This window comes from Lissotriton vulgaris, chromosome 7 (genome assembly GCF_964263255.1).
Source record: "Lissotriton vulgaris chromosome 7, aLisVul1.2, whole genome shotgun sequence".
Classification (NCBI taxonomy): domain Eukaryota; kingdom Metazoa; phylum Chordata; class Amphibia; order Caudata; family Salamandridae; genus Lissotriton; species Lissotriton vulgaris.
Window position 1 is genome coordinate 644154351 of NC_141695.1, and position 24856 is coordinate 644179206.

General features: G+C 49.8%; 1 protein-coding gene across 4 annotated transcripts in view; it reads left to right on the forward strand.

The window, feature by feature from the left end:
• Positions 1–24856, forward strand: part of SPAG9 (sperm associated antigen 9) — a 1654314-nt gene that overhangs the window by 642589 nt on the left and 986869 nt on the right. For all 4 annotated transcript variants that reach the window (XM_086930851.1, XM_086930853.1, XM_086930852.1 and 1 more), the window contains one exon: positions 605–734. In XM_086930851.1, coding sequence (XP_086786977.1) covers positions 605–734 — 130 coding nt within the window. The remainder of the gene's footprint in view (positions 1–604; positions 735–24856) is intronic.

Here is a 24856-nt window from a genome sequence, read left to right on the forward strand (position 1 = left end):
TTAAAATGTGCATAGGTTAGGTTGGGGATACTGTTTAATATGCCACTGTTAGTGCTTATTTGCATTTGCTACTTGAAACGCATGTGGAGCGTATAAATAATGTTCTGGTGAGACTGCTGAAGTATATCTTTTTCTCAGCTTAATATTCCTGGACTAATTACTATAGCAGTTGAGGCTGAAATATTGTTGGTCTATATAATATACTACTGATCTGTGCAAGAGGCTTTCTAAATAATCTGCTGGCGCCAGTGGTAGTGGACATGAGGACAAAGTAAAAGGAATACAAACAATAGAACCCACTATTTAATACATTCACCTATCTTTCAGAAATAGTGTCTGAGCTATGATGTGAATTGCTTCATATATTGCAATTCTTTGGTAAGCAAAAACAGTTTTTAAGAAGTAGAGTGTGACATTGTCTTAGATTTCTTTTTTGCGTATCGTATACCACCTGTGAATACTTTGGAAAGGACTTTTGTTAAGGAATATAATACAATATACAGATACAAGTTTGTCATATTTACTAAGATGACGGAAAAGTATTTTGTAACAAGGGATTTCCTTTGCTGAGTGAGATTTTCATGAGCAAATGTGTTTATTTTAGCTCTGAAGCTAATATAGCCTTAAGAAGAGAACAGAAGAGAGAGCAGTACCGCCAGGTAAAAGCTCATGTACAGAAAGAAGATGGACGAGTCCAAGCTTTTGGCTGGAGTTTGCCTCAGAAATACAAACAGGTATGACATTATGTCTAATCACAGTGCTTCTAAAATGTAGACGATATATCTGTAAATAAGTAGAGCCAGAGAACAAAACGTTAAGTAGAAAGGAATCTGAGCAATGGTAAAAGGGAAGCTCCTCTTCTCAGTAGGGGATGAAAACGACCTCACTGATCTCTTCATAGCATGCGTTGCTCTCCCCACTGCATAGCTCCATCTGGTAGTGGTCTACTCTCCTGAGCTCTAGGTTCGTAGTTTTAGGGCCTCCTCCAGTCGCAGACCCCAACCTGCGCCGCATTGCAGGTGGCCCAGTGGTGAGCTCTTGTTCTGTCTGCTGTTGTTTCTTTTCTTTTCTTTTTATTCTATTGCTCTTGTTTCTTTTCTATTATTTTATAGCCTTTTCTGTATTTCGCTGTTCTGCGTCTTGTTTTCACTGTTTACTTCTGTCCTTTACTTTCACTCCAGGCCTCTCCCTTTCCCGTCCTCTGTGTCCCACCTTCCAGCCCTCTCCGCTGTTTGCTTCCAGCAGCCAGCCCCCTTCCAAACGCCTTTTACCCACCTCTCAGCTGACCAGCCCTCCCGCCTCTCCAGCAGTAGTTAATGGCGGCCTCACTGACCTTGTTAGCATGCGTTGCTCCCCCACCGCCCAGCTCCACCGGGTAGTGGTCTGCCCTCCTGAGACCTAGGCTCGTAGTTCGAGGCCCTCCTCCACCCACAGGCCTGCGCCCCATTCCAAGTGGGCCAGTGGTGAGCTTCTGTTCTGTCTGCTGTTTCTATTCTTTTCTTTTTATTCTGTTGCTTCTTTTCTTTACTTGTATTGCCTTTTCTGTATTTCTTAGTTCTGCCTCTTGTTGTAACTGTTTACATCTGTCCTTTACTTTCACTCCAGTTCGCTCTCTTTCCCATGCTCCGTGGTCCCCTCTTACAGCCTCGCCTCTGCTTGCTCCCTGTTGCCCCACCCCCTTTTGAAGTGCTGTTATCCTGCCTCCCAGCTGACCAGCCGTCCTGCCTCCCCAACACTACTTAATTGTGTCCGCAACGCGGACGCGCCACAGGCAAGCCTTTCTGAGCCCATCTGCTCCCAGCACCAGGCACCCTGGTCCCCGCAGCCTTCACCGCTGCGACACAAGCACCCTCCACGCACTCAACCCGGACGTTCCAACAATTGCCACCTCGCATAACCGAAGAACACCCCAGGCCTGTTCAGCTGCCACAACTGCACATTCTCCTGCCTACCCACACCAGACCCACCGACCGCACGACCCTCAAGAACGGACCCGACCACCACATCCCCAGACTTAACAACCGCCATCCCTGATGGCTACAAAATGATCCACAAGGATCGCACCATTTGGCTGGGAGGAGGCTTCGCCATTGTTTCTCAAAAACACCCTTCGCCTGACAACCAACTCAGACTACCACTCAACCTCCACTTCCAGATCCAGCCCAACCCAAATACCACCCTCCGCTACACCTTCATCTACTGACCTTCCGGACCCTGCCCCCCTCTTCAGCGAAGCCACCACACTCACCTCAATGGACTACATCCTCCTTGGCGACCTCAGTTTCCACCTGGACAACCTTGACGACCACTACACCGCATCCCTACTGGAGAACCTTGCCACCATCGGACTCAAACAACTGGTCACCTCTCCGACCCGCTCCGCAGGACACTCGCTTGACCCCATCTTCTCCTCAAACACCAATATCAGCGTCAGCCACACCTCCGAGCTACATTGGACTAACCACCACTGCGTCCACTTTGCCATCACCAAACCCACCGTACACCACCATGCCCACTGCTCTTCTTGCAGAAGTTGGAATAAGGTCACCAAAGACCAGCTCCCCACCTCCCTCAGCTGAACCCCGGCCCCGAAAACCACGAACGTCAACACCTAAGCACGTAACTTTCACCTTTGGATCTCCAACAGCGCCAACACACTGGCTCCCCTCAGGAAACCCTCCGGCAAGCAGCCCTGCAAGAAAGCCAGCTGGTGGTCTTCCGCCCTTCAAGAGCGCACCTGCAGATGGCTCAAGAAAAGATAGTGGACGGCAATCTCTGCAGACCAAGCAACCTAAAAACCTGCTGTCACCGCACACCACCACCTCATCAGAACAGCAAAGAAAACAGCCATACAGGAACCCATCAACTTCAATGCACACAACAGCAAAGAAATCTTCACCATTGTGAAAGAATCTGTCAAACCCAGCATGGAGACTGTAAATATTCTACCCCTCTCAAGACCACTGCGACAACCTCGCTTCTTTTCTCCACCACAAGCTCAAGATGATCTAACATAGCTTTGCAATCCAAAACCCACCCATCCCACCTGCAACCACTGCACCCAATGGCTCCAGGCCTGAGCAGACCCTGGAAAACTTTAATCATCCTCACCTCTTATGACACCCTCAGAAATATGACGAGCATCCACTCCGTAGCCCCCTCGGATTCCTGCCCTCATCACATCTTCAACAGAGCTGGGACTCCCATCGCCCCCTAACTCTGCCGCACCATCAACTGCTCCGTCGAGTCCCCCACCTTCCTGGTGACTGGAAGCATGCAGAGATCAACCTTCTGCTGAGAATACCTCTGCTGACCCGACAGACATCAACTACAGACCCATCTCTGCTCCCCTTCCTAGCCAAAGTCATCAAGAAGTCCAACAATGCCCAACTCTCCGAGTTCATCGAAACAAACCACATTCTTGACCTCTCCTAATCGAGGAACCACACCACACCACCAAGACTGCTGTCCTCTCCACTATAGACGACATCCGCACCCTTCTCGACTGAGGCAAAACTGCAGCAATTATCCTCCTGAACCTCTCGGCCACCTTCAACACTGGCTCTCACCACACTTTCTTTGCAACTCTCCATGATGCCGGAATTCAAGACAAAGCTCTAGAATGGGTCCGCTCCTTCCTCACCAGCCAAGCACAGCGAGTCAGACTTCCACCCTTCTACTCAGACGGGTGAGTAGTCACGCTTTACAAGAAACCTGATTGATTGGTTGATAGAAGTTGGGAAAACCAGTAGTAGCAAGCAGCATGTTCCTCAAATTGTACATTATTCTCATGGCTTTTAGTAAAGTTAAATGTTCATGGCTGGTAGTAAAAAGCAAATAGTATGTGTTGGAGTATGAAAGGTCCAAGTTGCCTTACCTAGTCTTTTGACCTCCCACTCTTTTCCTGACCTTTTTTGAACTGGATGAATGTTGCTTTGCATATTTATGTTTTAATCATTCTCTTCTCAAAATATTTTGTAACAACCTGGTTTAATGAAGGCGGTTTTACAAAACATGTCATGTGTTACACTTTGTTGCCTAGCTTTTTTCAATCCAGAGTTATATTAACAGTACTGAAATTGAAAAAATTGAAATTGATACTTGTATAGCGCACTACTCACCCGCAAGGGTCTCAAGGCGCTTGTACGAATACCGCTGTGGAACCTGTCCTGGCTTTCCCTGTGAGGCGTCCACTCCTGGGCACCCCCAAGGTGAAGGCCAGGCATCCTTAGCGGTGTGGGGGCCGTTGTGGAGATTAAGCAAGCTATTGCCCAGAGTTGCAGAGTGGGACTCTATGATTAGAATAGGCACCGAGGCGAGAATTATCAGGTCCGTGGTATTTTGAGCCCAAGACCCGACGAGGCGGGGAATTGGACCCTGGTCCCGAGCTAGACCTCTGTATCAGGGTCTGCCGCTCTAACCATTGAGCCACACTGGTCACCCTAGTAATAAGTGTGAGTTTTCTGTTGCTCATTTATTAGATTCTCATACTGTCATATGCCCGTTTTATTGCCACTACTTCTGCTGCTACTGGAGCCAGGACAGGGCCAAAGAGACTGCAAGGTCCAGGCTGCATCGTGGCCAGTTACAGCGAACGCCATCAGCAGCGCCAGGAGGCGCTTTAAAAATCACAGTGGGCTCCCGCAGCACGCGACGCGCACGGGCCAAGGGCGGGCCCGTCACTGGCCAGAGGAGGCCGAGCTGGGCCCCGTCCCTAACATCTGTAGTTGGGGTGCTGCTGCAGCTCGTGTTTACTTAGATTCCTGACTGTGATGATACTGTAATGGGGTATTGACCTGGTCCCTCACAAGGAACTGACTTCCCAAAGAATCGTGAGAGATTAACCTGACACCTCCTCCAGGCTTCACCATTTCTGAGTGAGTCGCATTTTCTCTTTATTTGTATTTCTTTTGTTGGTTATGCTGTCCCTAGGGGAAAATTTTAATTTACAATATGGGCAAAAGGATAGCTGGTGTTCTCCCGAGGGCTGAAATTAATGCAAAAAAACCTCGGAAACCAAGACATAAGAAGCTGATAGTGACCTGCATGTAAACACCGATACCAAAAAGCTGGCGGATATCGACTTATTAATTGAGGAGGTTGAGTCTCTACTAAATCCATTAAATACTGACAAGGGGAAGATAAAGGATAAAGTGCCAAAGGTTCCGTCCATATTTAGAAATACAAAAATCAAAAAAACTCAAAAATGTACTATTGTACAACCTGCAAATCCTGCTATTTCAGATCATCACCAGCACGTGGCAATTGAACTTGTAGAGGATACAGCTTCCTTATTGTCTAAACATAAGGAAACAGAATTTATGGAACACTTGATCTATGCTCAATGTCTGCTTTTCCCGGAAGTTATCATTGCTCCCAATATCCCTTTTCAAAATTAATTTGCACCTCTTCAATCTCCTGAGGGCACCGGAAGGTTACATTCACATTTACCGCAGGCCCAGCCCGGGACGAATCATGTGGGTCAAATTGAAAATGGGACTCAACAAGGCATCGGACATCTGTTGAGACAGTAATTCTACTAACAGTACATTTAAAACTGAACCATCTTAGCGGCATAGTTGTCTCGTTAGTGGATCAAGTTTCTTTGCTGCAAAAGATGAGCTCCCCTTGCTGTTGCAAAGAAGAAAGCCCAGTTTAACTGTTTACCACACCTCATACTGATCAACATTCTCCAAAAGCAACAGTAGTTTCTAATCAAACAGAATGGGTACCAAAGTCCACTGCTGCTTTAAGATCTATTCAAATGACTAAACAGGTGCCAGAAGTCACCCAACCTCTAAGGGTCCCTAATGTAAATCAGTTTATGCGACCCCCAAGGCTCTCAAATCAAGTAGTATTTAATAGCAAGGTCGCTATTGTTAATATGGTCAAGGGTGGAGTAGACAATGATAAGGCAACCTTTCCCATCTACTTAGATAATGTACAAGAAATTGCCTTCTGTTCCCAGCGAGATTACCCCTCAAGAACTCTAACTGTAAATACTCAAGATCAAATTGAGATTTAAAAAATTTAAATTACCTGTCAAAAGTGCCTCAACTAAACCCTGGAGCTAATGAAGACACTGATTCACTTAGTAAGAAAGTAATTTATTGGTTGAGGTGAAAGTGCAAATGCCTTTCAGTGATTAGATCTGACATTTTGAAAGCCAGGCGGTGTCCCTCAGACATTGTAGCCTTTGATTGTATACAGGTCACCCTGAGCAACAGACAGCTAGTGGAAAACCTGATTAATTTCAAACTCCGCACGTGCCATCTTTTGGGAAACATCGCATCTGGGATTAGACTGAAGCTATCTCCTCCAAACATTGGAAATCCTGAAGGTTTCTCAGTGCAATATCGCGATCTAACTATGCAGGCTAGCCACTTAGCACCTGTCTCTAATCTGAATGCAGTCGATTGACTGAGTAATGAGCATGTATGGAATACTTGAATAAATCCTAGTACAATGTCAGCATGTGGGATAGCTAACCCTGTTGGTGATGTCTTGGATCTCCCTAGTGGCAGGAGGAGAAACACAGGGGTGGAAATCATAAATTGTGGGATTCCAAAGGTGAATGGGGCAAGAGGCTGTGGTGAAACACTTCTGGATGACCGCTTGCCCCGAGCAGGATTAGCGAGAACCCTGACAGACTTTGTCCTGATGGGCCAAGAATGGATGGTACTCCAACTACTATACCTGTGGTTCCTAGCTTAAGTCTTTCACAAAGCAGACCCAGAGGTCATTCAAACTCAAACCGATATTAGTTTAATATCTTGGAATTTGGCGGGGATTCCACTTAAATTGGGTGACCCTGATTGGCTACTGTCAATAAGTAAGCATGACGTCTGTATGTTTCAGGAGACCTGGGCAACAGGAAAAAAATTGTTGATAGATTTATGATCTATAGTTTAGAAGCCAAGCCACTAGAACCTTTCGGGAGGGTTTCAGGTGGTCTCCTGATCCTCATAAAAAATAATGTAGTTAAGTCAGGTACCCCATTACAGTTAGAATGCTTAGACCTAATGGGGGTTGTTGCTTTGTTACAGTCAGGACTGGTTTTGGTCTTTTTAAACATTTATGTAAGAACAACTGCGCCTAATATTGAATCCCCTTCTCTCTCTATTCTTGAAGAAACTTTAGATTCTCTTCACCCGAACTCAAAAATAGTATTAGCAGGAGATTTTATTACATCCTATGAGCCGTCATCTTATATCAGTGATATAACAGAAAGGTACACCACACCACATCGCATTATACGCAGATGACCTGCTGATGTTCCTGGCGAACTCGGCGGACTCCCTGCGTGGAGCTAAGGCTCTCCTGCAAACGCTGAGCAGAGTCTTGGGCCTCCGAGTGTACTGGGCGAAGTCCCACCTATTCCCAGCCCGCCCACGGAGAGCATGCCCACAAACTACGGAGGGTGTGACGTGGGAAGGGAAGAGAGGAGCCTGCGATACCTTGGCACCTCGATCTTTCATGACAGGGCCGATATCCTCGAGGGAAACATCGGATCGGCGATCAGGCACACCAAAGGGAACTTCGACTTTTGGGGCACGCTCCCATTGTCACTCATGGGGAGGGTGGCGCTCCTCAAGATGGTGACCCTGCCGCGGCTGCTTTACTTCTTCGGGACCCTCCCGATCTGGATCCAGGCGAGCTACTTTCGGCGGCTGAGATCGATGGTCATCGGCTTTCTGTGGGGAGCGGGCAGGCGCAGGGTGGCACATGCCACACTTCTCCGCCCTCGGGCGGATGGAGGACTGGCAGTGCCGGACTACGAGCTCTACTACCTGGCGGCGCAGCTGCAATGGCTGACACAGTGGGTAGCGCGGGCCAGAAGAGGGGAGGACGGATCAGGAGAGCCGGCGGGCCCGGTCCAGGTGTTGTCCCGGATTGTACTGGGGCTTCCGATGGGGGATTTCCACCTCACTCAGGAGTTTGCGACGGCCCAAAAATGCTGGAACAGATATCGCCGGAGATGCGGTATTACGGTCCCGTATGCACCTGAGATCCCACTTAAACTCTGCGGGGCACTTCCGCACGGGGGTTCGTGGCGCGGGCTGGACGGTTGGGACCAGCAAGGACTGTCATCCATGGGCGACCTGTACGAAAACGGGGCGATGTTGCCCTTCGACCTCCTGAAGGACCGCTTCGAGCTGGCGGGTGGGGACTTCCTCCTTCACGCGGCATTAACGGCGGCGATTCGCAAACACTGGAGGGCGGGCATGTCGGAGCCACCGCTGTCCCTGGGCTGCCAGTACGTCGTCATGATGGCGGGGACGGTCAAGGCTGTCACGTGCCTATACCGACGTATGGTCTCGGAATCCGTCGCTCCACTGCTGACCTTGAAGGCGAAATGGGAGGCTGACCTGGCGACTGAGATACCCGAGGAGGCCTGGAATGGCATACTGGAAGGGGCCCGGAATGGGACGCGCAACGCAAGGTTCCAGCTGGTGCACTTTTATGTCTTACATAGGGCCTACCTGACCCCTGACAAGCTACATAAGTACTTCCCGGCCCACTCGGCGTCCTGCCCGCGTTGCCCGGCAGATCCCGCCGATTTCCAACACATGTTCTGGTCCTGTCCTGAGCTGGGGCTCTTTTGGAAGGAAGTAGTGGAGGTTCTGAGGGAGGTAACGGAGAGGGACCTGCAACTCACTATGGCACACTGCATACTACACTGGTTCCCGCACACATCAAAAAACAAAGTTACTAGCAAGTTTCTGGACTTGGGGCTCCTCCTGACGAAACGGGCCATTACGTCCCAATGGAAGGCGTCCAGAGGCCCCGTAGTAGAGCGCTGGAAGGCTGAGCTGCATAAATGGGCTAGGTGTGAAGGTGAGCTTCGTCTGCAGGCCGCGCTCAGGGTAGGCAATGACATGGCACTGGAGAGGGCCAGGGCGTGGGAGGGGCTGGTCCTAGATCTCACACTCCTGGACATGGAAGAGGAGGACTCCCTGGTGAATAGTCCGGCTCCGGTGGTGCGCCCGCCTGACGGGGGACGGCTTAGGCCCACTCTGATGCCCCCTTACTTTTGCATTCCAATGTGATGACTTACGAATAGTTGCTGGTAAATCCTGGTGCTCTGCTTCGGATCTGGTCTAGTTGGAAGGGTTGAGAGCTTGGTTAGATGGTACTCTGGCATGCCTGGGGGGGTGGGGGGACTGGGAGGGGGCGGGAGGTCGGATATGGGTGGTTCTGGGTGAGGGTGGAAGGGTAGGTAGGGATGGGAGTTTCGAGGGGGGAGGAGGGGGATGGGTTCAGTAAGGGCAACAGTGGCTCTAGGTTCAACTGGACTTGGGGCACGGAAGAGGGAGCATTAGGACTGAAAAGCAGCTTTGCCATTGCCCAACCACCTGGTAGTTCTGGACCTCTACAGAATGCTCCAGCGCAGTCTTTCTCCCCATGATATTGCCGCTCAACCTCCGGGGTGTGAGCTGAATGGCTGTGTGATACGGGGGGGGGGGGCGCGGCGCTTCATTCGAGCGCCCAGGGGAATGGCCCGAAAATACTGTATGCATTTCTGATCTTGCTGCAATAAGAAGATATTTTCAAAAAATAAAATCAGTGAGATAACAGAAGAGAAGGATGAACGATGGGGTATTAGAGCACTAACTGAGAAGCCATGAACTAACTTTACAGCAACAGGACATAAGTTAGGCTCTATAACAGTAGGCAGAGGACTGAGGGCATGTAATGGTTGCAGTACCTCAGATCCTGACCGAGCACCGACTTTTACAAGAGGTAATCATGCGAATGTCATTGACTTCGCTATCCTAGACGTGAGGTTATGGCAATTTTTAGCCGACATGAGAGTAGATAGGCGATCTGACAGTGATCATGATCCCGTGGTAGTGTCACTGGGCGGAGCCCCACTAGCTAGAGTAACAAATACATGCTACACAGTCGTGCCTGAACCTGTTTTATCAAACTGTAGACACTATGTTTCCTGGCCCAAAGTTATGGAGCACCCAGTTATGCTGCCCCAGATATATGGGCTATATGTCAATTCTTTTAAAAACTATGAAGGGATGAATGAATTGGAAATCCCAAAATTGAATATACATAATTTACTCCATGAAGCTGCAACAGGTGTTCTATAAATACATGGCCCACAGGAAGCCAGCTCTGGGGGAAAATATTAAATGGTATGATCTTTCTTGTAAAGAAGCCACATGTTTTCTAAGGACTGCTGTTCTAGGAGGCGAGATAAGTCAGACAGCCCAAGCCAGGCATACTTATAAAGTTTTGTTAAAACAGGCTAAAAAGGGTTGGGACGTGTTGCTTGCGGTTAAAACAAATGATAAGTCTGTTCTGGCGTACAGTGACCCAAACTAAACCGGATAACAACACAGAGTTACCAACATGATATATCAGCTGATAAGTAGGTATCTCATTTTTCTAATTTGTATTAGTTACCGACTGATACCACCCCAAGTCCATGTGGTAACACAGGACCATTTATGGATTTGTCTTGTTTTGATACCTCAGAATCGCATGGCTCAGCTATAACTTTTAGCATAGAAGGCACTGCTAATGCCATCTCTGCATTAAAAACTGCCAAGGCAGCAGGACCTGATGAGGTCCCAGGGGATTTATATAAATCGAACCTGAGATTTCGGTATTCTATTTTAATTTATTCGCCAACGCTATAGCACAAGGTGGGGGGGCGATACCTGATTCCTGGAGAGGGGCAGAGATAGTTACAATATCCAAGAAGGACAATGCTTGTGAGCCCTCTAATTATAGGCCGCTTAGCCTAATTGTCAATGCCCAGAAGATCTTTGCAAGGCAAATCCTGGACAAGTTGTTACATTGGGTAGACACAAATAACATCATGTCAGCCCTTCAAGCAGGATTTCGCCCTAAGAAGAGCACCATAGACCAAGTTTCCAGATTCGCCACATTATATTTTACTGCAACAACAGAAGCTCTATGTGCTATTTGTTAATTTTAGGGCTGCCTTTGATCTAATCCCCCGCTCTAACCTGTGGCAAATCCTAAATAGGTTGGGAGTTCCTGGGGACCTGATCCATCTCATGTCCAAGCCTCACAGTGATAACTTTGCTCAGATGTGGTGTGGGCATGCAGGAGAGTTAAAGAAACGCATTCCTATACAGTGGGGGTGCGCCAGGGGTGTATCCTTGCTCCTACGCTCTTTACTCTATATAAACGAAGTGGCTGACATTCTAAAGGACTGCAGAAATGATTCACCTACACACAACGTCAGCAAGGTACCGATCCTTTTATTTACTGACAACTCCCTTCTCATCACCAAGACTCCAATGGGACTCCAGCTCCTTGTTGACAAATTCACAGACTTCTGTGTGTCAAGGAGTTTGGAGCTCAATGCTAGCAAAACCGAGTTTATGGTGTTTGGGAAGGGAGTGGCTAAAAACGTAGTCGTACATACCGGGGAGGAAACACAGGAGAGGGTGAGGAGCTTTGATTATTTAGGAAATAAGGTAATGGAGAGCTTGAAGTGGAACAATCCGCTCAGGAAAAGCATGTTACTACTAGAGCTACTACTTCACTTCCCTAACACCACTCGTGGCGGATGCCGGGTGGGGGAGAGTGCGGAACATTGCGCTGATTACGAGCGAATTCCAGAAATATTGATTTTAAATTACAGGCACCTGAGGCGGAAAGCCGGGTGACTTTAGGCCTCTCTGCACTTTGAGTCTTTCCTTACTCCTACTCACCTCTGTGTGTGTCGCGCTGCTCAACCTGCAGTCTCCCTACCCATTCAGCCGGTACATCGAGGTGCTGGTTGGGACCTGCGGGCGCGCTGTTCTGTGGCGGCCATCTTGGGGGTAGGTTGGCTCGCGAGGCGGCAGTCTAGTGGTGCAGATTCGTGCCGCCCGCGACGCCTTAAAACTAGGTGCCCTCTCTTTCCGCGCAGCGGCGGCGCGCTGCGGCGGCGCCTAAGGAGCGCTAAAGGAAAGCCCGTCTGCGCCCGTCAGCGTCCCGGAGGCGGCCGGGCGCGGGCTGGGCTGGGCAGGTGAGCTAGGATGACTGTCTATTCAAGGGATGCTCTGATCTCCCTTAAGAACACCCACAACATTTGTCATAGTTTTTTTCCCAACCCTCCGCGAGGCTGTAACAGATGCCCGGCCTGTGGCTGGCTACCAGGGAAGGGACTTGTCTCTTCTCTTAGTCCCCCCCTTAACAGTAGAAGGTGCTTGCTGCTCAACACCAGGTCCCTGGGAAAACATGCGGTTGATGTCCACGACCTCCTGATGGACTCTAAAGCAGACTGTCTATTTCTGAAAGAAACATGGCTGGGGCAGGGTGCTGGACCTGATATTGCCACTGCCATTCCCCAGAGCCATGTTATCTTCAGAAAGGACAGAGCCGGCGGGAAAGGGGGTGGTGTCGCCTTGGACGTTAATAGGCGCATCACATGTTCCACTCTTCCCTCGGACAATATTCACGGGTGTGAGGTTCTTGCCTTTTCTCTCTCCTTCTCACCCCATCAATCATGTATGGGACTCCTGGTTTATAGGCCTCCGGGCCCCCTGGGCACGTTCTTTGAAGAGCTCTATTCGGCTATTTCCACACTATGCCTCAGGTCCAAACACTGCCTGCTTTTAGGCGACTTTAACATCCACATGGACAGTGTGACTGACCCTGGCAGCATTAAGCTCAGAGATATTACCTCTTCCTTAGGGCTCATTCCCCACCTTCGGTCTCCCACCCATTGTAAGGGTCACACGTTGGACCAGATATTTTCTACTGCCCCTGTAGTTCTGGCCTCTTTGGCTCCTGTTCTGTGGACCGACCACTTCTTAGCGGACTTTGAGATCTCCTGTACTGAGAAAGGCATCCACAGTGGACAGTGGCGTGAAGCACGCCCCTCCAGAGCCTTCCACCGGGTCTCCCCTGCTATGCTAATGCAGGCTCTAGACACCCACCCATGCCAGCTAACGGGCACTTTGGAATCAGACATTGGGCTCCTACAGCTCTGGCTGACTCAACGGTTAGCTGTCTTAGCCCTCCCTCGGCCCCACGGGACAGTCTCAGTTAAGGGTTCCGCCCCTTAGTTTTCACCGGCATTAGCCGATAAGCGACGGCAATGTAAAAAAGCCGAAAGGGTGTGGCGTAAGCACTACGACGCCAGCTCGAAGGAAACCTATAGGGCTATGGTCAGAGACTACCATCGCGACATCACAGCTGGCAAAATGTCCTATCTGGCCAGTAGGATTGAAGAGGCCTCCAGTTCCTGTAAAGAAATCTTCAGGATAGTTAAGGACTTTTTCTCCCCCCATGGTGTACTCCCAGTACCATGCACTCGGAGTCCTGGATCTCCGAACTTGCGGACTTTTTTGCCAGCAAGATTCGGACTATCCAGGCCTCCTTTGGAAAGGCGGACTCGCCTACCATCTCTAAATGGCAACCTCCTCTCCCTTGCTCGAACTTTGTCGGCCCGCCCTCTGGAACTTTCCATTGTTGACCTTACAGGCTTCCTTGGACCTCCTTTCCAAATTGAAATCTGGCTCCCCTTTAGACCCCTGTCCGGCTAAATTCCTTGCGTCAATGGCTCCTAGCCTCAACCATCTCATCAACCCGATACTCAATCTCTCCCTCAGTACTGGTGAGGTTCCCCAACCGTGGAAACAGGCTCTTATTCTGCCACTACTTCAGAAACCTAACCTGAATCCGGACTCTCACGCCAATTATAGACCAATTTCCCTCCTGCCAGCGCTCGCAAAAGTGGTTGAGAAGCATGTTCATGCCACCCTGTCCCACTTTCTTGAAACGAATGATATACTCCATATGTCACAGTCCGGTTTTCGCTCCAATCTTAGCACGGAAACAGCACTGCTCGAGGTCACCGAGGCCATTAAAGAAATCTTGGATAGAGGAGGCAAGGCCATGTTGGTCATGCTTGACCTCTCTGCGGCCTTCGACACCGTCCCCCATGACCGTCTCCTTTCTAGACTCTGGGAGATTGGTCTAAGGGGGACGGTGTTCCGGTGGTTTAGGTCTTTCCTCTCGAACCGCCAGCAAAATGTCTGGGCACCCCCTTACTCTGCCGCGATGCCGCCTTTGGAGGTCGGAGTACCGCAGGGCTCAATTTTGAGCCCTTTGCTTTTTAACATCTATATGACCCCTCTGGCGGCATTGGCGGAAGACTGTGGAGCCCAGATCGTGTCGTACGCGGACGATACACAACTTCTGCTCACGTGCGACAAGGGCTGCGATTTTGACGGGACATCCATCCGGGGTTGCCTTGGGGCAGTGTTTGACTGGTTTAGTCTTAATTGCCTCAAGTGCAACTCCGATAAGTCCGAAGTACTTTTCTTCGGCTGCTCCGCGGTTCCCAGATGGAAGGAGTGGTGGCCTCCTGCCATGTTCCCTCCTGCCAGCGACTCAGGGGTTGCTAAAAATCTGGGCATCCAGATTGACAACAGCCTCTCCTTTAAAATTCAGGTGGCCGGCCTGGCCGGCAAGTGTTTTACGATCTTGAAGATGCTGAGGAAGTTTCTGCCTCTTCTTTCTTTAGAGCATAGAAGAATCACGGTTCAGGCCCTGATAGGCTCGGGCCTAGATTATTCTAACATACTACACCTAGGTCTTCCGGACTTCCTTCTAGCGCGTCTTCAGGTTGTGCAAAACTCTGCTACCCGGGCCATTTTCGGACTCACCAGGAGAGCCATGGCCAGTGATCTTCTTAGAACCCTTCACTGGTTGCCCATCATGAGCTGCGAGGGGCGGTCTTTTAAACATCTTGCCCCCCGGTTATGGAACGCTCTCCCGCTGTCTCTCGGATCCAACACCAATCTACTGGCTTTCAGGAAGGATCTGAAGACTCTGCTGTTCGCGCAGTGATTCTCTTCATTTTGTTCTCAGTTCCCCTCCCTTTCTGCTTTCCACTCTGGGTCGGTGACGGTCTTTAGCGCCGGGACACTCCTCGGAGTAGCCGTGCGCTATAAAAGTACCCCTGATAACATAACATAACATAACAGAGCATAGTGCTAGTGTTTATTTTCTTTACACTGCCACAGCCAGTTGCCCAACCGCGCAGGTACTCACCAGATGCTGCCTGACGCCGGTAGTCGCCATCGTCCTGACGTCACCGGGGACCTCATTTCCCAGCGACCCTAGCGGCGGGGGAACCGCAGCAACACCTGAGAGCGCCAGGAGGAACATAAAAGGGGGCTTGGGCTCCAGCAGTGCGGGATGCGCGCAGGCCAAGCCCAGGCCAAGGGCGAGCCCGTCCACGCCCGTCGGAGCCAGGAGGAGGCAGGGCTGGGCAACCCCCTTAACGACCTGCTATGGGTAAGCGCAAACACACAGGAAGCCAAGATCAGACTGGGCTAAAAGCTAAAATTTCAAGAAAGACACCATCTATCATCTCATACTTGACTTCTGCGGTGCGTGCTCTGAATGTTGAGATAGCTAATGCTGAACATGAACTGGGCCTGGCAACTAGTCAAAATTCAGATGAGGGGAGTATGGCTGAAATCAATGATGAACAGGTCAAACTTCCTGTACCGTGGGACCAGATTGTGCTGATTAACAATCCTAAAGCTAGTAATGACATCCAGAACTCTGGGCATAAGGTTGTCTCTCCTACGACCTCCTATGTGGGCGGGAAGAGCACGTTGGGGGCTGTTAAGGGGGTGCCTGTGGATGGGAAAGGGGATGCAAGAAAAGCCAGCTTTCCGCAGAAAGCGGTAAAAAGAAATCTTCCTAAGGGGACGACTAAGGTAGATGAAGCCACACAATTACTACTGTGGAGCTTGATAGAGGATGTCTTAAGTGCAAAATTTTAATCTATGTTGACTACCATAGCTAAGGACATTATAGACACTCTGAATCTTTGTGTGGCGGATCTGAAGAAAAAGTGTGAGAAGATGGATTCTTTTGTATGTTTAAATTTGTTTTATTAGTTTCAGTATAAATCACAGGCAATGCAAAGCAATAAAGAGGTCTGCGTAGGAAGGAAAAACAATCCTTACAGTCATGTCGAGCATATAAACCAAATAGCTGCTGATTGCGCAGACCTTTGTGCGACCGGAGGGGAGTACCCATCCGTACATAATTAGCCAAACCAGAACATCCAGAAGAGGAAAAACTGACAAACACCCGTCCCCCCCCCTCCCCTCCCCCCAGTGTGCCGGAATTCCGACTTGTGGAGTCTAATGCGTTACGTTTCGGGGATATGGTCTGTCTGTCGTCCACCAAGTGTCAGGTGTAGGTGTTGTCAGGCGTAGTATGCAGAGATATCTGGGGCATGTAATTTCATTAAACTCTTTGGTGAGAAGAGTGAGTATTGGTAGCCAAACTTTCTGAAAGGTTGCAGAGGATTGTATAAGAGTGGCCTGTGTTCGCTCCATCCCCATCGTGAACCATATCTTATGCAACCATCCCGTGTGGGTAGGCCTATTGTTGGTCCCCCAGAGTGATAATATATGTTGGGGGGCGGCTTGCATGACCATGCCTATCTGGCGCCCTCTTATCGAAGTCAAAGGGAATGTGAGTGAGTTTGGGAGGCCGAAAATAGTGTAGGCTGGGAAGTGGGGGATTTTGGTATTGAGGGTACTGTCTATATCATTGAGCACAGCCGTCCAGTAGTCTGACTTCCCTGCAGTCCCATAGCAAATGAGTCAAGGTGCCCCTTTCTCCGCAACCCCTCCAGCATAATGCACTACGTTCCGGGTTACCCCTATTAAGTCTCACCAGCTTAAGGTACCAATACGTGGCCAGCTTTACCGCTGTCTCTCTGCCTGCTGCATTGCGCGCCGTGTGATTGGCCCGAAGGTAGATCGAGCACCACTCCCGAGGTGTAAGTGTTCTCTCCAGCTCTGCCTCCCACTGTCTCTGTCCTGCTGCGTGGCATGGTTCTGGGGCGCTGAGCATCTTGTATATATCCGTCATAAGCTCTTTATCTGTCTCTTTCAGGACCACCCACTTTTCAAAGTCGGTCATGCGTCGGCTAACTAGAGGGGCAGTGTCTGGGTGTGTGAGCCAGTGTCTGAGCTGAAAGTATTGGAACAGCTTTGGCGAGGTGATGTTACATCCCCGGGAGAGCTCTGAGAGAGGCAGAAAGCCCCGCAAGTCAAAGAGGTGTCCAGCCGAACGGCAGATGGATTTGCGCCATTGTGGGAAAGCATGAGGGTCAGTACCCGGCGGAAATTCCGGGTTGTCCCAGAGGAGAGTGAGCGCAGAGAGGAAGGTTGTGAGACCCCGGGCCACTGCAACCCTGTCCCACACCCGCAGGATGGTGCGAGTGATAGGTGAGTTTTGGTTGTATCGAGGCCTGTCCTTGCGTCGAAGGAATGGTATCTTCCACAATGATGTCTGAGCCATGGCTCTGTCTTGGAAGAGCCATCTCTTCTCAGATTCCGGTCGATACCACTCCACCAAGTACCGCAATTGCATAGCAAGGAAGTACTGTGTGAGATTGGGGACCCCAAGGCCTCCCTCGTCCATTCACCGATATGCCAGTTGTTTATGGAGGCATGGCCGTCTCCCCCCCCCCCCCCCAGATGAAGTGGGGAGAGCTGACATTTTAACCGCTGCAATACGCCCTAGCAAAGAGAGCGGCTGCTTGGACCATCGCTCCAAGTCCCTACGAATCTGAGACATGAGGGTGGTGTAGTTGAGGGTGACCGTGTGTTCTGTGGATGGGGTAAGGGTGATACCCAGGTATGGGAGTTGTGTGCAAGTTATTAGACCCCCGCCATACGCGGGTGCGTCAGACTTTAGGTGGGCATTCCTACCTAGTGGTAGGAATGGCGACTTCCCTCGGTTCATTCGAAAGCCGGACACTTCTCAAAACGCTTCCACCTCAGCCAGAAACACAGGCACTGAACTCGCCGGACTGTCGAGAGCAGCTAGAATATCATCGGCGTATAGGCCGATAGCGTGAGGTTCCCCACCGAAAGTAACGCCTCGTATGTTTGGATTGTCACGTACCTTCTGCGCCAGTGGTTCGACATATAGCGCGAACAAGAGCGGCGAAAGGGGGCATCCTTGTCGAGTGCCACGTTGGATCTCAAAGGGCCTAGAGTGCAGACTACCCAGGCGAACCCGCGCCATGGGACGATGATAGCAGCTCGCGATCCAAGCCTGGAAGCACTCACCCACCCCGAAATGTGTCAGGACCTTCTGTAGCAAAGGCCAGTCGACGCGGTCAAAAGCTTTTTCGAGAGCATCAATCGCTAATAGGGCCGAATCTGACTGCTGGAAGTGGGTTTTGTCGATTAGATGGAGAATCCTTTTAGTGTTGTCGCTGCATTGCCTCCCTGGGACAAAGCCCGATTGATCTGGCTCAATAATCCCGAGTAAGCACGGCCCAAGTCTCGCGGCTAAAATGCCAGTTGAAAGCTTCAGGTCATTATTAAGCAAAGAGATGGGCTGGAATGCTGAGCATTGTGTAGCCTCCTTGCCCGGTTTCGGCACGACCACAATTTCCGCCTCCAGCGTATCCGAAGGGATAGAGCCTGGGCCTTGAAAGGAGTTAAAAAGTTTTGTGAGAACAGGAGCAAGCAATGAGCTGTATGTCTAATAGAATCCAGCGGAATATCCGTCCAGACCGGGCAACTTTAGGGGTTTAAGTCGTGAGATAGCTGCTGTCACCTCATCCAGTCAGATGGGGGCATCAAGGGAAGTCGCATTCGCAGAAGCGATCGCGTACCCGCAGCGCCTGCCAGATAAGTCTTGGCCATAGTCGCCGGGGTGGTTTCGGCGTGATATAGGGAGGCGTAATAAGTTCGGAAGACCTCCGCAATTTGCGACTCCTCTCGGAGTTCAACGCCGTTTCCGGTTCACAGGGTCTGGATTTTGGAGCGTTGGACCTTCGCCTTCAGCGCGCTAGCCAGGAGTCTCCCTGTCTTATTTCCGCCAATGTAGTAATTATGGCGAAGGCGGAGGACGGCATATTCTGCTCTATCCGTGTCCAAACTGGCCAGTTGCGCCCTGGCTGCTTTCAGCTGCTTCCAGACCCTAGGTGCTGCAGTGCGACCATGGACCCTCTCCAGCTCTATCACCTGAGCCGTCAATGCCTCCCGATTCGCCTTGCGCTCCCTCGACTCCGGCGTCGCAAGCGCAATGAATTCCCCGCACACTACCACTTTCAGGGCTCCCCATAGCGCAGCTACTGGCGTATGAGGGTGATCATTGTTAGTTAAGTAATCAGTGATGCTTTGGCGGATCTGTTGGGCCACATCCGCGCGCTGTAAGAGGGGTTCTCTCAGTCTCCACCCGCCCGGGGGTCGTCTAATCTTGGGAACTGTGAGTGTGAGTTCCACCGTAGCGTGATCCGAGATAGGTGCTGGGATAATGTCAACATCTGTGACCCGGGTCTCTAGTCCTGAGGACCCGAGGAAGTGGTCTAATCTGGCATAAGTGCGGTGTACGTGTGAGTAAAAGGTGAATTGTGATGTTCCAGGGTCTTTAGCCCTCCAGAGGTCTACCAGACCTCTTTGCCGTGGCCAGTCCCCACCCGCCCCCGAGATAGCGCCCGCGCTACCATATCTGTGTCCCGACCTGTCCTTGTTAGTGTCCATTACCAAGTTAAGGTCCCCCCCCAGGAGCAGAAGGGAATCAGCAGAGCGCAACGCCTCGGATACCGCGTTCCGCAGAAATGACTCTTGTCCTGTGTTAGGTGCGTATAGAGAACTTACTGTTAGCTGCTGGTCTCCTATTTGGATGCTGTAGGCCAACATTCTACCCTTAATCTCGCCCACCTTGCCCTTTAGCTGTCCATGGAAAGGTTTAGTCACTAAAATCGCAACCCCTGCTTTCTTCTCCGGTGTGAGTTTCTTTGATCAGACATATCTCAGCTCCCGAGTTATCTAGGTAAGAGAGCACCGCCCTACGCTTAACCGGGTTGTTCAAGCCCTTTACATTTAATGGCAAGATCTTCAAGATAGTGTCAGCCATCACCCATATAAAGGACCCAGGATGCTACAGAAGGCTGACAGCAGAGCATGACCGTGCCCGGATAGGCACCGATCCTCGCAACTTGCCGGTCCCCCACGGCACACTGGTTCCCTCCTTCTTCCCTCCCCATTTCCCCCAACCAACTCCCCACCTCCCCCTTCCCATCCGACCCCCCCCGAATTCCGCCCCCCCCTCCCTAACCCCAACTAGGAATCCCCAAGTGCAAACCATAGTCCCAGACCTATCAGAACGCAGTCCAGGCCCGTAGAGTCTCAACGTGGAGGAGTGTGTGGCAGTGGCAGCCCTGTTGGCCCCCCCCGCCCGTCCCCCCGCCCTTGTGGATTCAATGCGAAGAAAGCAAATCCCTTATGAACATTGCCTTAGTGTGGGGCCGTCGTGTCTTTGACCATCTCTTTTATGGCCGCTGCCTGTTCCTGGGCCATGGTCGTCGGGTCAGGTTTAAGGTCCACCTTAGGAGAGCGTTGTCTTCTCACTCGTTGCCATCCGCCTCTCGACTGCTGTGTAGATCCCTCCTGCGACTGTCGTGGTGATGCCTCTCCCGCTCGCTCGTCCTCCTCAAGGTCTATGCCGCACAGGACAGATGTGTCCCGGAGCGAGCGGAGCTGGTGTAGGGCCCCTTTCCATTTGAAGATTAACCGAAATGGGTGACCCCAAGAGTAGGGTATCCCATTTTCCCGCAGAAATGCCGTGGCCACCCGGAAGGGTCTCCTTTTCTGAAGAGTAATGGCCGAAATGTCTTGAAATAAGGCCACTGGATAGCCCTGGAAGTGGAGAGGCAGTTTCTGACGGGCCTCCTTTAGGATCCGCTCTTTCAAGGGGAAGTCAGGGAGAAAGGCCAGGATATCTGGTGGGGGGGCAGGCCCGTGCCAATTTGCGAATGTCAAAGACGGCAAGGATCTCCTTGAACATTTCCTGCAAGTAGCAAGTGACGCTGTTCTCCTCCGCTTTCAATGGTACTCCCCGGACTCGTATGTTATTCCTCCGGGAGCGGTTTTCGAGGTCCTCCACGTGCGCTTGGAAGTCCACTTGTTGCTCCCGGAGGCAGAGGACCTCTTGTTGCAAAAGTTCCACTTCTTCGCTCCGGGTTTGGTCCGCGTCCTTTGTATGTTAAAATGCATGAGTGCTTTAGTGGTTGTATATTAAATACTGCTTTTGTTTCTGACTTGTAGGTTGGGAAATGGAATTTTCAAGAGTTATTACCAATATTGCTGGCCTGAAAGGATTGTTGACTAAGTAAGTCATGCTGCCTCTATTTAAAGTCAAGGTTATCTCCACCCGTTTGGTTTCAAAAACAGATATTTCCCTAATTCTGAATTTCCCTCTAGATCCTGTATGTGCTGATCTACACATACCTTCATATCTTTACATTTCTTGTTTTCGGGCGCCCACTGCATGTATGCAGACTCTGTGGTAGCACTTTTCCTCTCCACTCAAGCATGCTGGGTGGGCGGCCATCTTTGCAGCATTCTATGGATCAGAGTGTTGGTGCAGCACCCATGTGCTTACTGCCAGGATTTCAGAGCACTGTTTCCTTGTTGCTGGAAGGCTGTTGCAGCTTCTAACACTTTTTCTCTATTCAAGTGAAGTATCTTGTGTTTGTGGAAGTCCTGTCACTGGTGGTTCTTTGTGCGAAGACAACCAAGAACAATGTGTGTGTCCTTTCTTTAAATTGTTTTCATATATCATTCCTTATTGCATCTATTGGCAAAGTAACTCTAGAGAGCAATATCTTTTTTCTTATTATGCAACAGGACAGTGGTCCCTTACTTATAAAACATTGTGTACTGCATTATATCAAACAATCACAGTCAAACTCTTCCAGTTGCAGTCACAGTAATGCTCCTTCAAGTTTTTTTTTCAAACAGATTTTATTAGTCAAATAGAATATATCGGGCAATACCCTGCAAGCCAGGCACAACTGCGAAAATATTGTAGGACATTTCCAACAGCAAATGACTTTTCATTTCATATTCTCTCATTCCCCCATGAGCAACTGCCCCGTGTACTGGAGCATAAAACAGTTTCCCACCCTATCCCCAACTCCCCAACTCCCCCCATCCCCAACACCCCCAGCCCCCCACTCGGGTCGCACGAGTCCACAGTTCCATGTTCACATTTATGCATAGTAGATACATATAGAAAAGCACCCCACGGTCCCAACCACTGACCCCACTGTCCGCTCCTCAATATCCATACGTAGTCTCCCACCTAACCCGGCAACAAGGGCTCGTCCATCACAGGGGGATCCAGCCACAGACCATGGTACTCCGCCCACCGGTTCCAGATTTTAAAATGCTTGTGTGGGCACCCCCTGGCCACAAATATGGGCTGCTCCAGACCCATGCAAAAGTCAAGACCATTTTTCCAGCTCGCCACCGAGGGAGCCCTGACTGCCTTTCACGCTTATGCAATATCTTGCTTTGCCAAGGTAAGCCCCAACAACAAGAGATGTCTCTTATATATGTTGCCCCCAACCCCCTCCATCACATGTAATAGGGCCAGCTGCGGTGTGCGGGTAAGCTCCCAGCCCAGAACCTCCAAAAGGCATGCAAAGACCCCCCTCCATAAGCGATCTAGTGATGTACAGTGCCATTCCGTGTGAATACATTTGCCTTCCCCAATGAGGCACAGGGTCAGACTGATTTGCATATAGCCATATCTGAACTGGGGTGGCAGAGTAGGCTAAAGAACGGTAATGGATTAAACCCAGATCTTTTGACTTTGTGTGAGTGTTTGATTGATTCAGATGCTCCGTCCATCACCACCTTTTTTTGTACCGCTTTTGGCCGCCATAAGTGTGGCAGGGTAAGCTCAGACGTGAGTCCCTTGCTCACTTTGCCACTGGATTCAAGCAAGCCGGGCTGAAGACGGCTGGAATGCCAGAAACCGGTCCTCGGAAGCTTGTTTCCGGTCCAGGGAAGACATGGCTTGGCAGTTCGGGCTGGACTGTTCCCATGAGGCACAGGGTCAGACTGATTTGCATATAGCCATGTCTGAACTGGGGTGGCAGAGTGGGCTAAAGAGCGGTGATGGATTAAACCCAGATCTTTTGACTGGGTGTGAGTGTTTGATTCATTCAGATGCTCCGTCCATAACCACCCCCTTTTGTTCCCCCTGATCGCAGCGCAAACAGACCGGTGAGTGGATAATCACCACCTGCCATAGGCGCGTCCTAGTAAAATATACCCTATGAAGGTATTTAAATAAGCTCCTTCAAGTTTAAACTGTTCTAAGCTTAACTCAGTAACATCTAATGAAAACTACTGAGGCTTAGCAAGGTTGCCATCTGCACTGTTGCAACTAAGAACAATATATCAGCAAGCCACAAACCTGTGTATTTTTTTATTTTTTTTTAGTACTGACCGGGCACTTTTTAATGGGCCTCTTTTTCCTGCAATTATAGTATTTATTTTTTTGCTCACACCAAGTTCTTTAACACCATAATCTCTGTGCATAGGAAGAATATCCAGCTTTTTTTTAATACTGGCATAGTAAGGTGCAGTGAAACACATTAGTCTAGCACTACATTTATTGGCTGACATATCTGATACCAAAAGTCCTAACTTTCGAACCGAAGGTTACTCTGATTTTAAACACAACATCTGTATCAAGAGTAAAAGTTTATATATGTTGACCAATACTTCGACCAGTTTGGAGAATGACTGTCATGGAGCCTTTATCTTTGGGAATCGATTAGAAGAGTACTCTGTCCTAACTGCCAACCAAAACGTTATCTCCAAGGACAAGTATCTTATTTCTTTGCTCAGTTTAGTTTAAGATCAGGATTTGACAAGTTGGTTTGCATATGCATCTTTTAAACCAAAACCACTTAAAGATATGGAGAACAAAGGTTAGCTCATTGGATAAAAATAGGTCTCCCCAAAAGAGACTATATTTACATACCCAAAAAGCACGAACCATCCATGTCCGAATTTTTTTTTTTTTAAGATGAGGTGTTCGAGGCAGCTGAAGAGATTCACGGAGTACAAGCTTGGACTTTGCTGTGGAAGAGAGCAGCAATGAAATATGGAAGGCATCAACCCTCTTCCAGTGAAAAGTATAGAAAAAACCCTGAAAGACTCTATGGACTCTATGCTACAAGCTGAAATCCCCATGGAGGGGAGAAAACTGGCATCCAAGACTAAAGACAAACTGTCAATGTTGAAAATTCCCCACTGGGCAGCCATTAAAACATTAACCGAAAGAACAGTAGAAAAAAAATGAAAGACATCAAGCCAACTTCTGAGACAAATGGGTTTCAAAAGCCAGCTATGGAGCCTAAAACTCTGAACGAAAACATGTAAAAGTAGTCCGGGCCTACCAATCACCAAATGCCATTTAACCTAAACATGGGCTGAATGATGTTGAAAAGGTCAAATTCTTTTGACGTTGAAAAGTAAAGAGTTTCTTGTGATGGCCCATGCAGGTAAGAGTGGTGGGACGACAGGCATGGGGGATTGTGGAGAAGTGTGGCTCAGGGGTTAGAGGCGGCAGACCCGGAAGCTGAGATCGGCTGAGATCGGCCCTGGACCAGGGTTCAATTCCCCGCCTCGGCGGGTCTTGGGCTCAAAAATTCCACAGACTCGATAATTCTCGCTCCGGTGCCTTCTCAACTCACGGGTTCACACTCTGCGACTCTGGGCAATAGCTTGCTTAATCTCCACAATGGCCCCTCGCGGCGGGATGCCTGGCTTTCACCTTGTGGATACCCTGCCGGGGTTATCTCACAGGGGAATACCAGGACGGGTTCCCTAAGCAAGCGCCGGGAAACCCTTTGTGGGTAGCTGTGCGCTATATAAGCTCAAATACATTTACATTTACATTTACATTTGACAGACGACGACGAGGGAAAATAAAATGTAAAAAAAAAGAAAACCACTTTTTTTTGGTTAGTATAAAATACTTTCTGTGGTAGCCAAGTACCATCAAAGTATACATAAAC